Source organism: Salvia splendens, chromosome 19 (genome assembly GCF_004379255.2).
Source record: "Salvia splendens isolate huo1 chromosome 19, SspV2, whole genome shotgun sequence".
Taxonomy (NCBI): domain Eukaryota; kingdom Viridiplantae; phylum Streptophyta; class Magnoliopsida; order Lamiales; family Lamiaceae; genus Salvia; species Salvia splendens.
Window position 1 is genome coordinate 1787570 of NC_056050.1, and position 13468 is coordinate 1801037.

At 34.6% G+C, this 13468-nt stretch overlaps 1 protein-coding gene across 3 annotated transcripts; it reads left to right on the forward strand.

Annotated features, from left to right (window-relative positions):
- Positions 1 to 1005: 1005 nt before the first annotated feature.
- Positions 1006 to 6993, forward strand: LOC121779642 (LRR receptor-like serine/threonine-protein kinase GSO1). 3 transcript variants are annotated; one of them, XM_042177002.1, is made up of 6 exons: positions 1324 to 1519; positions 1770 to 1885; positions 2001 to 2213; positions 3487 to 3705; positions 4322 to 6297; positions 6380 to 6993. In XM_042177002.1, exons 1-5 carry the CDS (start codon positions 1461 to 1463, stop codon positions 5860 to 5862), a joined length of 2148 nt encoding a protein of 715 aa, XP_042032936.1. In that variant the 5' UTR covers positions 1324 to 1460; the 3' UTR covers positions 5863 to 6297; positions 6380 to 6993. The 3 variants fall into 3 exon arrangements, with proteins under 3 accessions (XP_042032934.1, XP_042032935.1, XP_042032936.1); XM_042177000.1 differs by having other exon boundaries at positions 1006 to 1885; XM_042177001.1 differs by having other exon boundaries at positions 1006 to 1885; positions 4322 to 6993.
- Positions 6994 to 13468: the final 6475 nt, after the last annotated feature.

A 13468-nucleotide genomic window follows, 5' to 3' on the forward strand; every position in this document is an offset into this window, starting at 1 on the left:
AAAATTGGACAAACTTTCAGGGACGGAGGGAATATTTAAAAATAAAAATTTGTGTTGGTAAGAATTTGATTGAATATCTATTATATTTTTCCTACATAAAATTAACCACAACACTTTAGTAGCATAAAAGTATCCTAGGATGTATAATCTTCATAATTTAGTAGCATAAAATTAATCATTATATTTTCATAAATTATGTGCAAGTGAAGAGCTATGGTATGGATTGAATATTACGGATTCAAAAAAGATATGATGCACTTAACATGCTCAATGTATATGTTTGGACAAATGAGTCGTTGACGAAGACCTAAAAAATTCAATCATGAAATTTTGAAAGTAAATTATAAAAGATATGATGCACTTAACATGCTCAATGTATATGTTTGGACAAATGAGTCGTTGACGAAGACCTAAAAAATTCAATCATGAAATTTTGAAAGTAAATTATAAAAGATATGATGCACTTAACATGCTCAATGTATATGTTTGGACAAATGAGTCGTTGACGAAGAACTAAAAAATTCAATCATGAAATTTTGAAAGTAAATTATACTTCCTCATATCCCAATAGAAGTCTCATTTTAACAATTTCGCCAGATCCTCATTAGAAATCTCATCTCACTTTGGTTATTGTTAGCAAATGGACCTCACATTCCGCTAACTCAGTCTACTCAAATGTAATTATAAAATCAATATATAAAACTAGAACCTACATTCTACAAACTTTTTCTACTATTTTTATTTACAAAGTCAAACAATATCTTACTATTTTCATTTATAAAGTCAAACCATATCTTAAAACCTGTGTCAGGTAAAAAAAGTAGACTTTTGTTTACTTTGCCTTCTCCTTCAACTCTATCACAGTCAACATGCACTTATTTCCTTCAAATTAATAGTAGATGAATCGTTTGACACAAGTTGAGTTGACGACGAAGACCCACATTTTGCCCTATTGATAAGTCAAGAAAGCATCGTACGCAATTAATGATGGAGTTGGTGTCTACATAAACAGCCCAACCCATCACAACCCAAATGAAAACTAATAGCAAATTCATTATGGAGGGATCAATCATTTCCTTCCTTCTTTCAATCTTGTTGTTAAGTAGCTTTGGCCTCTCCTTGAATTCTATCATCACTGATAAAGATTCACTTATGTCCTTCAAACACTCCACTTCCGACCCTTATTCTATCTTGAGCACCAATTGGTCTCAAAATACATCAGTTTGTGATTGGATTGGTGTGTCGTGCGGCCTCAAACACCGCCGTGTCATTGCCCTCAATCTCTCTGGCTACGACCTTGCTGGAACTGTTGCTCCACATCTCGGAAACCTAACGTTTCTCAGATATTTGGATATCAGTTTCAACAGTTTCACGGGGATTTTACCCTTTGAGCTCTCTAAACTACGTCGTTTGAAGGTGATGAATTTGGGAACGAATTCATACACCGGAGAAATACCAACATGGTTGGGCAGTTTATCTCAATTGGAGGAACTCTATTTGTACAACAACACTTTCTTAGGTACAATTCCTACGTCTTTGTTTAACAATTCCAATCTCCAAATATTAGCATTGAATGATAATCAATTGAGTGGGCCCATACCACATGGTATGTTCAATGTGTCTTCCATAAGAGAAATTAGAATCAGAAATAATAGTCTATCAGGTTGGCTCCCAAATGAAATGTGCAACAATATTCCCAACATCAAAATATTGTCACTCTCATATAACCGACTTGAAGGACATATTCCATCAAATATATGGAAATGCAGGCCTCTTGAGATCTTGTCATTATCCTTCAACAATTTCAGTGGCAACATACCACATGAAATTGGGAGATTGACAATGCTTACATACTTGTACTTGGGGTACAATAATGGATTTCGAGGTATAAATATTTGTTCTTCGTTTGATATTTGATTTTATAGATAAAGGCGATTCGATTTGTTTATGCATTCGTTTTCGTGTTGTTTTTATAAATGGTTACATTTTTATTCTCACAGGAGGGGTTCCACTTGAAATAGGAAATCTTACGAGACTAGAGAGAGTAAACATCGACAGTGCTTCTCTAACCGGAGATATTCCATCTTCTATCTTCAACATATCTTCCTTGACATTCTTAAGTTTCTCTGACAATAGTTTGTCGGGAAGTATCCCAACGTTCCACAATCTACCGATGCTTGAGAAGTTATATCTTTATAATAACAAGTTCACAGGTATGGCTATTAGACCTTTGTACTCCCTCCATCTCAAGGAAGATGACCCCTTCCTTGGGCGGTACGGGATTTTATGCAGCTTTATTTTGTCTGTTAAGTGGAGAATAAAGTAAGAGAGGGTTTCCATTTTTAGTAATTGGTTATCTTGGTTGGGACAAACTAAAAAGGAAAGTGAGTCATTTTCAATGGGACGGAGGGAGTAATAAAGTCTAGTTAAGTTCAAAAAGTAAGACACTATAACTTTTAAATTAAAAAATAATTCCAACTTCGATAATAAAATTATTCATCTTTCTCGCAACCCCTATTGCTTATGTCGCAACTTCTTCTTGAGACGACACTTCTGAATATACCTCAAAATTGTTGACAGTAATTTGGATCCCCCGCACTATAGTAATTTTTTTATCTAGTTTTTATATTTTATCTTTTATTTTAATTATTTCTTTACGATACTATTAAGGATTAAATCAATAATAGATTTTTATATTGTGGGTACAATTAGTATTTTGCTTAGAAAAATTGTATTTGGAAAGGTATATAGTAACATCTAATAAGTATAAGTGACACTTTCTTTGGTACTGCATTCGAATATTTGAGTTGGCATAGTTAAACGATCACGCAAGATTTGTTTTTTTTTTCTTCTCAAAATCGAGTTTTAATTTTATTTGAATTGAACTCCATTAATAAATGTGCATAGGAAAATAGTTGTCATGTTCTCATGGTAACAAGGATTCTAATTTGAACCCCTCTATATATTGTAGTATAGTTATTATTAGTTCTTTTTTTTATATCGATTTGTCCTTTTTCTCCAAATGTATAAATATTAATATGAAAATTATTTATAAATAAAATAACATTATGGGGGAATTACGAATAAAATAAAATTGAAAATTAATTGGCACAATTAACAATTGAAAATCCGAACGAGCTAAATCGAATATAGACCTATAATTCATTAAAAAGTGAAATAAAAAATCAAAGTTTTTTATATGCACTACCTCCGTTCCATGAAAATTGACTCTTTTTCGTCTGTCACATAAAAATAGTCAATTCTATTTTTGATAATTTTTTTCTTTTTAATGATGTGGGCCATTCTCCACTAACGTCTAATAATACTAACTTTTCTTTCTTATTTCTCTTATATTTAACAATTGTGTATTATGTCAATCCAAGGTATGTTATTTTTATAGGATAAACGGGATTATTCGATATTAGTACTTGATGAAACATCTTACGAAAACAAACGCTCTAATATTTTGGATAAAAACTCTCTTAGGTTGGCTCCCAAGTATTATGTGCAATAATAAATCCAGCATCAAAGAAGTTTATCTCTCAGAGAACCAACTTGAAGGGAATATTCCACCGAATATATTGAGTTGCAAACATCTTGAATTGTTGGACTTATCCCAAAACAATCTCAGGGGCAACATTCCTCGTGCAATTGGAAATACCAGCATGCTTAGAGAGTTGTACTTGGCGTTCAATAATTTCACAGGTATATTTTTGTACATGATCATTTTTGTTTTTCTTTTTTATATCACATTATTTGGATAATCAAGCGGTTTAAATCATGCATATGTGTCCTGCTAATTTTAAGGAAAATAGTTAGTCATTTTAACATACGGTTTGTTGATGATATAGTGAAATATAGCTGATGATATTGGTCAAGGATATTGTATTGTTATGTTGATGATATTATTATTGTGTTTACGTGCTGATGATATTGCGATGATGTGTTTATGATATTGCGATGCATGTTCATCATAGTCTGACATAAGGTTGATGATATTGTGAAAAACATATTATAAAATTTCTCCGTGTGAATAGAATATATGCCATTAGTATATAGTTAGAATCCATGTAAATTTTGTTTAATTTGATAGTAGTATTTTTATGAAAAATAATTTAAATTGAAAGTGTTACGTGGAATTTAAAGATATAATTTGTAAGAGAGAAAAAATGATTAGAGTTATTTTGTTGAATAATTAACTGTGTAATTTTTTTATGGTTCAGGCAATATTACCGAGATTCTAGTTTAGTATTGATGATATCCGACAAGATAAATATTATGTTCATTAATTTCAAGAGTGATTTTCATCCCATTACGACAGGTGAAATACCACAAGAGATTGGCACTCTACCGATGCTCGAAGTTTTCACTGTGTTTAGCAATTCCCTATATGGATCCATCCCGTCTTCTATATTCAACATATCAACATTGACGGTATTCGAAATTTCATACAATGAGTTTTCTGGCACTCTTCCTTCAGATTTGGGGAATTCACTTGTCAATCTTAAACGCCTTATATTGGCTCTTAACTACCTCAGTGGCCCAATTCCAACCTCTCTCACCAATGCTTCTAAACTGACAGTTTTAGACATGTCTGACAACTCATTTAGTGGTTCCATACCAGACTTTGGTAAATTGAAGTTCCTACAAGCACTTTTCATTTGGAATAATAATTTGAGTGGAACAGAATTCCCATCTCAGGAATTGACATTTCTGTCTTGGTTGACTAATTGTCGACATTTGAAGAGCTTGGAAGTGTCAAGCAATCCATTAAATGGCATCCTACCCACCTCAATTGGGAATTTTTCCTCATCTCTTGAGAGTTTTGCAGCATTAAACAACAATATCATGGGTGGCATTCCGGGTGAAATAGGAAACTTGAGCAGTTTGCTATTGCTAAGCTTGGCTATAAATCAGCTCAATGGGCCCATTCCACCTACAATTGGAAAAATGAAGCAACTCCAAAGGTTAGATCTAAATATAAATCAATTCATAGGTTCTATCCCTAATGATATCTGCCAAATTAATAATTTGGGGGAGTTAGGTCTACATGGTAACATGCTTGTTGGTCAAATACCTGAATGTTTGGGAGAAGTTAAATCACTGAGAGTTATCGATTTAGGCTCCAACCAACTGAATTCAATTGTCCCTCCCAACTTTTGGATTCTTAATGACCTTGTGACTTTGAACTTGTCCTCGAATCATTTGAGTGGTAAATTGGCACCACAACTTGGAAATTTAAAGTTAATCAACTCCTTGGATTTGTCATCCAATCAATTTTCAGATGATATTCCTAGCTCCGTTGCTGATTGCCAGTCACTAACATTTCTTAACTTATCAAATAATTTGTTTAGCGGAGTCATACCTCAATCGTTGGAAAGGATTAGAGGTTTGGTAACATTGGATTTATCTTACAATAATCTCTCTGAATCAATACCCAAGTCCTTAGAGAACCTCCCCTTGCTAAAAAATTTTAATGTTTCCAACAACAAATTGAAGGGGAAAATTCCAGATGGAGGACATTTTCGTAACTTTAGTGCTTCGTCTTTTTCCCACAACTTAGCACTTTGTGGTCCAATAACATTTCAAGTTCCACCCTGCCCCAGAACTCATCATAGATCATGGTTAAACAAATTAATGGTGGCATCTTTGATTTTGGCTGCCATTGTGGTGATTGGTGTGCTTGTCTACATAAAGATGTGTAAGCAGAAAAAACTAGCACTCACAACTAATATTATACCACCAACCATTGAAGGGAGAAGAATTTCTTACATAGAACTTGAACGAGGAACAAGTTCATTTAGTGAAACCAACCTACTTGGGAGGGGTCTGTATTCGAAGCAATACTTTCTGATGGGTTGAAAGTTGCAGTAAAAGTGTTCAACTTGGAACTGCAAGGAGCGGCAAGGAGCTTTGATGTGGAAACTTCTATATTGAGCAGCATTCGACATAGAAACTTAGTTCAAGTTATTGGATGTTGTTGTAATATGGAATTTAGGGCATTGATTCTCACATATATGCCAAATGGAAGCTTGGATAAATGGTTACATTCCAACACGTATGGTTTGGATCTTATACAGAGATTGAAGATAGCACTCGATGTTGCAGCAGCCTTGGAATATCTTCATCATGGCCATACATTTCCCGTTGTTCATTGTGATATAAAGCCAAACAATGTGCTGCTTGATGAAGACATGACTGCTCATGTTGCTGATTTTGGTATTTCCAAGCTTTTTGATGGAGGGGAAGTTGTCATACATACACAAACAGTAGCAACCATCGGTTACGCAGCACCAGGTGATAAATAATGCTAATTTTCATCATATTTAAATGTTTTACCGGATCCTAACAAAATATTGTATGTATGTGATACAATTAGAGTTTGGAATGGAAGGCAAAGTGTCAACAAATGGGGATGTATACAGTTTTGGGATACTTTTGCTAGAGATGTTTACAGGAAAGAGGCCAACGGATGATATGTTTGGTGAAGAAAGGGGCATAAAAGAGTGGATAAGTGAAGCATTAGATCAAAATGTAGCAACTCAAATGGTGGCGCCAGATTTGCTGTCAAGGGAAGATCACCATTTTTCTACAAAGGTGCAATGTTTGTTGTCAGTATTTGAATTGGCAATGAAATGTTTAGCTGATTCAGCAGATGCTAGAATCAACATGATTGAAGCAGCAGCTGCTCTGCACAAGATTTATGTTGCGGGGACAGACAGGCGTCGTCCAGGGTATGCTTTAACAGCTAGTATTCGCAGTAATATGGTTTGATTCTCGTATATAGTATTTTTTGTTGGAAAGAGATCCGGAGCACCTACAAAATCAAGGAGAATATTACGTATTGAATGAGAAGATTACGGAGTATCTCTACCGCATAATTAGGAAGATTTAATTGCGACAATATCTTACCTCGTATAGTCATATTCTAGCCTATATATCTTGTACTATACCATTGTGAATAATTAAGCAATAAAATTACCCAATTCTACATGGCATCCGAGCAGGTTTGGCTCAGAGAAATATCATCATAGCCCTAGCCCCAAATATACAATTCTCGACCGAAACGGCGAGAACCAACCAGATTCAATATGACCGACGAAAACAAAGATGGAATCGAACCAATTGCCGAAAAAATCAGATCAAGCAAGAGCGTTACCCTATAGCCTAGTTAAGTCCTGTTTTCGAGATTGTTGGAAGTTAAATTTCAGTGAGTACGAGAATTTCCTGAAAAAACAAAGAAACGAAAAATGTTTTGAATGTTGGCATGAATCCCTATAGCCCAAATGCATTAAATATATACTGCCCCGGGCCATCATCATATAGACGATGAACCACTTTCCTTTTGCTTACGTCCCAACAAAAATGACCTCTTATTATTTAGGAGTAACTAAAATATAGTACTAAATTCAATTATTTTTTCTCTCTTTTACTTTATTCCCCGGTCTTATTTGAAAAAGTAACAACGGACATAAAAAGCTAACCAACTAAAATAGACTATACAGCCTCCACTTCACATTTGAATCTTGCTTGCTCGTGAACATGAAGATTTGGCGTATATATCTCACATTTCTCTTTATATTCTCACATCTTCATCAACAACTCGCTCTTTCTCGGATTTGTGTTATATCTCAACACAGACCCCAGTCTTTTGATTGGAATTTCTTTACTTGATTTTTGTTTAGGTGATTGGAATTTTGTCAATGCATTTAAATTTCAAACAAGTCAAATTTTTGGATGTTGAAAATTTTAATTTTTTTCTTCTTCAACTTTGGTGTTGGAAATGCTGTTAGTGTTACTTGATGTAATGTAGAGGGTTGGAAAGAAGCTCCACATCATATCAGATCAAAGATAGATGAGGATAAAATGAAGGAATAAAGGTCAAAACTGATCCTAATCAAAATATAAAGTTGGTCTAAAACGTTCACTTTTTAAAAAATATGGTCCATAACAAACAAAATCGTTGTCAATTAGGTCTCTTTTTACGGTTCCGTCAATTTCTAACGGCCAACCATGAATTTGCGGTTTTTTGACCGAATTAACCGATTTTGATTACTGTAGCTAATTTATAATTTTTTTAATTACTAAAATATTAGGAAATGCAAAATAAAAAATCAGAAATTAATAAGTATAAAAACCTGATTCTCGCAAACTAGTAATTAAAAATTATAAAATTAGCTATAGTAATCAAAATCGGCTAAGCCGGTCAAAAACATTGCTAATTTATGGTTGACCGTCGGTAATTTACAGAACCGTCAATAAAGGACCCGATCGACAATGATTTTGTTTGTTATGGACACAATTTCCAAAAAGTGAATGCTTTAGACCGACTTTATATTTTGGCCATATGATTTGGACCAATTTTGACATTTACTCTAAAAATGAAGTCTAACTTTCTTGGTTTAGATTCAATTAAACCTGTGTACTAAAATAAAATTCTTTACATGTAAGGACATTAGAATGGCCCATAATAATAAAACTGATATAGATCGATGAATGAGGAATTGATGCGAGGACTCTCCACCATTTATTATTCCTTCTTTCTTTTAGCTAAATGAAGTAATTTAGATAAAAGATCAAATGTAAAATATAGTATATGTGAATGTAATACATCAAATATTCATGAGATCAATGGAAAAATCTCTTAGAACTCAGTACTAAGTTTATTCTACAATGACCTTGCTCTATACCAATCTAAGAATTTGGAAAAAAATTTCATTTGTTTTCGAAGCCATTCCAAATTTTATTAGCACATATTATAAATTATCTTAGTCACGTTGTAGTGACACACACTCACAAGTCCCCTTTGCATGATTCTCAATAAATAATTATATGTCTGAATAATAAGAATTCAATGGAATACTTGGTGGTTTAGTAAAACACAAGCATTTTTCAACTTTTTGACAATGTAGTTAGTTGTTTTGTACCAAACTTAGCGGCTGGTGTCTACATTAAAAGCTCGGTTGATGAACAAGAAGTATATTATCTACTTATGGAGACTTCAATTCTTTCCTTTGTTCTTTCAATCTTGTTATTAAATAGCTTTGCTTTCTCCTTTAATATTGTCACAGACAAATATGCACTCATTTCCTTCAAAAACTCCATCGCTTCCGACCCTTATGCTATCTTGAGCACTAATTGGTCTCAAAACACACCAGTTTGTAATTGAATTGGTGTGTCGTGCGGCCTCAAACACGGCCGTGTCACCGCTCTCAATCTCTCTGGCTATGACCTTTCTGGAACGGTTGCTCCACATCTCGGAAACCTAACGTTTCTCAGATATTTGGACATCAGTTCCAACATTTTCACGGGGTTCTTACCCTAAACTGCGCCGTTTGAAGGTGATGAACGTGGGAGTGAATTCGTTCACCGGAGAAATACCAAGATGGTTGGGCGGTTTACCTCAACTAGAGGAACTCTATCTTCACAACAACACTTTCTTACGTTCAATTCCTGCATCTTTGTTTAACAATTCGAAGCTACGAATGATAAAAATATTACACTTGCATAACAATCAATTGAGTGGGTCCATACCACATGGTATTTTCAATTTGTCTTCACTTATAGAAATTAGAATTGGAAATAATAACCTATCAGGTTGGCTGCCAAGTGATATGCCTAACATCAAAATATTGTCACTCCCTTATAACCGACTTGAAGGGCAAATTCCACCAAATATATGGAAATGCACACATCTTGAGATGTTGTCATTATCCGTCAATAATTTCAGTGGCAACATCCCACCTGAAATTGGGAGATTGAGCTATCTTACAAAATTGTACTTGGGATACAATCATGGTTTTCAAGGTACAAATTTCTTTCTATTTGTGGTTTCTTTTATTATCATGTATAACCTTATATGCATAATTTATCATTATTATATACTATACTATAATTAAAGTTTCTCTGCATATGATTATTTGTGTTTTCAGGTGGAATTCCAGCACAAATGGGAAATCTTTCAAGACTACAGATCTTAAATATTGAAATATCTTCTCCAACCGGAAATATTCCATCTTCAATCTTCAACATTTCTTCATTGAGAGAGTTGGACTTATCTGACAATAGTTTGTCAGGAAGTATCCCAACTTTCCACAATCTACCAAAGCTTGAGGAGTTACATTTTTATAATAACAAGTTGACAGGTACGTCAATCCCTAATACTCCCTCCGTCCCTGAAAATATGAACATTTGGTTCGATACGAGTTTTAACATATAATTGGAAAAGTAAGAGAGAGGTAGAAAGAAAAAGTTTTTAAAGTATTGTTAGTGGAGAATGAATCCCTCCCACCTTATTAGAGAGAAAGAAGTATCAAAAATTAAAAAAGTTTGTAATTCTTCAGAAACGGACTGAAAAGAAAAGAGTTCATAGTAAAATTATTTATTGTTTTTAATGTGATTGGAAGGGCCTATTCCACCAAATATATGGAAATGCAAATATCTCGAGATCTTGGAGTTAGACTACAACAATCTGAGTGGTAACATCCCTCATGCAATTGGAAATATGAGCATGCTTAGAGGGTTGTATTTGACTCAAAATCATTTCACTTGGGAATTTTTCCTCATCTCTTGAGAATTTTGATGCATCAGACTGCAACATCATGGGTGTCATTCCTTTTGAAATAGGAAACTTAAGCAGTTTACTATTACTAAATTTGGCTATAAATCAGTTGAGTGGACTCATTCCACCAACAATTGGGAAACTGAAGCAACTCCTAAGACTATATCTTAGTCACAATCAATTGGTAGGCTCTATCCCTACCAATCTTTGCAGAATGAATCATTTGGGGGCGTTGATCCTTGCCAGTAATATGCTTGTCGGTTCAATTCCCGAATGTTTGGGTGAAATTAAATCATTGAGAGTGATCTACTAAGAGCAGGACACGGCGAGCTTGGAAGCTCGTTTATTTTGAGGTAACATTCTTATTTCGAACGTTGGTTTTCCTATGAAATAACAAGTATGAACAATGTCATTATATGATTACGTGCTTGATACTTACAAGCTTGTGTGACGAATACTCAAAACATGATTAAATGGTTTTGATAGGAACATATATGGTTAGGCATTCAACTGATCAATCTCTTGAGATATAGTTGATGATATATGATTGCTTTTTAGTATACACGATTGTATGTGAAGATTATTCACCCTGTACGGGTTATTGGGACCCGGACATGGGTTATCGGCACTCCTATGTGGGTTATCGTCACCCTGATGCGGGTTATTGGCACCCTCATCTGGGTTATCGTTAGTAGATTCTCCAAGTACTTACAATTTGAGATCGAGCAATATGGTTGTTGATGATAAATGGGATAGTACACGTTAATATTGGCTAAATATTAGTTATATCCTGTGACTAGTAATTGGCTTAACAAGCATAACTAGTGATCTTAAAATATTTACTAAGATATATTGTTTTTATTTGGAATTAATGGTGAGTATAATGCAGGGTGCTAGGTTCTGGGATCCCTTTCGTTATCTGCCTCAACACTGTGGCGCTATATATGTAGTCACTTATCATCTTTTGGTTATAAATCTAATTTGACGGACTAGAGACTAACTTTTGTATATTAGATTCAGCTCCATTGTAAATTATCTAAAATCCTATGGTTTTGCTATGAATATTTTTATGATATGCTTGGTAAAATAGATTTTAAATTTATCAGGTTTTACGGTACCGGAATTGTGACGCCTCCTACCCGAGCGGTCATCGATCGGGCAAGGGGTGTTACATATAGCATAGCATCTGGAAACTTTATACGGAAAAAACTAAAGCATTTGAAAGTTGTATTGATACATTTGTTCAAATGATGAAATAAATCCCCCAGTCGAAATATATATTTGTGTGGAACTTGACTTATAATGTGATCTGTTGCTAACTTTTCTTAAGTTGCTAACTCGCTAACTCATCAATGCAATGTATTAAAAATGTCAATATGATGATACTGAAATGTCAACATAAACTTAAGTTGATATTTTAATACATTATATTTGTTGGCTTTTCTTTGAATAATTATGTGATACAAAGATACACTAATCGGGTGTGATACAATGAAGAACGTAGATAAAAGTACAATAAACTGAATTGAAATAACAAAACAATAATCAAAAGTGTAAACAGTAGATGTAGTTTGTAAGCTAAGTCGAGGAGTCCTCTTTCCGCAAGACGAGATACTCCCCGGTAGGGCTTTTGGATTGGCGTGTCGTCCCCAAAGATAAAACGGCTTCGTCTTGTTCGTTGCAGCACCGCAAACATAACTAGCTCCGGAGAACTGGATGATGGCGAGTGCAGAGTTTCGACGGAAGACTATGCTGAGAGAGGGAGAGAGCTATGCAAAATGATATGCAATCTTGTTGTGTAAAAAAATGCAATGGATGCGTGCCTATTTATAGGTCAATTCCACTCATTGGGCATTGATGGAGTCAATGCCATTATGTGTGTCATGATGGCTTGACTGTAACCGCCGGGGGTTACAAGCCGTTACGGGAGATGGAGAGGTTGATCTTGGACCGACGTATCGGGACACGTTGCACGTCTAGGTTCATTCACGACGTGGATTTTATCACGTGTCAGCCATGTTGGCTTTACCCGTCATACTGACGAGGCTCGAGGCTCACAGCGGCGGCGCGCGCGTGTGCGCGTGTGTGGGCTCTACAACCCATCTCAGTCTACTATAATTATTACATATAATAATTTATCTTGTTAAATACATGTTTAGTAAGGTTCTCTCCACCAATGTGAGATAATTAACACTTTTAATTAATCCCTTGGTTTTATCTCATAGCTCCTTTATAGCTCACAATTGTGACAAACTTTAATTCATAATTTCTCACTCACCGGGAATCGGTTTAGAGAAAATGAATATACCACGGTCATCTACTCCGAATGTAGATCGTCTCTATTGCATTTAATTTTACAAAATTAAATGTATCGTCACATTTATTATTGGTCAAAGTCCATTGACCAAACACGATTCCAACAATATTGACATTATTATTTAAATGTCAATATAGTTTATTAAAATGTCATACACAAATATGTGTTAATATTTTAATGTGATCGTGTTGACATTTTTAATATTTAGCAAGTTAGCATTTTAATGCACCTCTGATATCCATAAACTTGCGTATTTGCAGCAACGTTGAAAGGAGAGGGGGTTTTGCACGCGTGTCGTAGGCACGTGTCCCTTCCCATTCAACAAGATTTATAAGTTCCCACTTTCCATAATACTATTAATTAGCATATGGTAAGTTATGGTGTCCAACCCATGAGGAACGGTAGCATCCGTTATGTATTTTCACACTTAGAAAGATTTGGGCGATGCCGCCACGCTCTAAATAGGGGGTGGGAACTGAACTATGAAATATAAATAACAATTAAACTAATGTGGGAACTAAATGTGCAAATAAGATACAATAAGAAGAAAGCAATTAAACTAGAATGCACACTGGGCAATCTAATAAACT

Coding starts and splice junctions, on each gene's coding strand:
- LOC121779642 (XM_042177001.1), top strand. CDS start 1,033: ATGAAAACTAATAGCAAATTCATTATGGAGGGATCAATCATTTCCTTC. Junction 1,886..2,000: donor GTACAATAATGGATTTCGAG/GTATAAATATTT, acceptor TTATTCTCACAG/GAGGGGTTCCACTTGAAATA. Junction 3,706..4,321: donor GGCGTTCAATAATTTCACAG/GTATATTTTTGT, acceptor CCATTACGACAG/GTGAAATACCACAAGAGATT.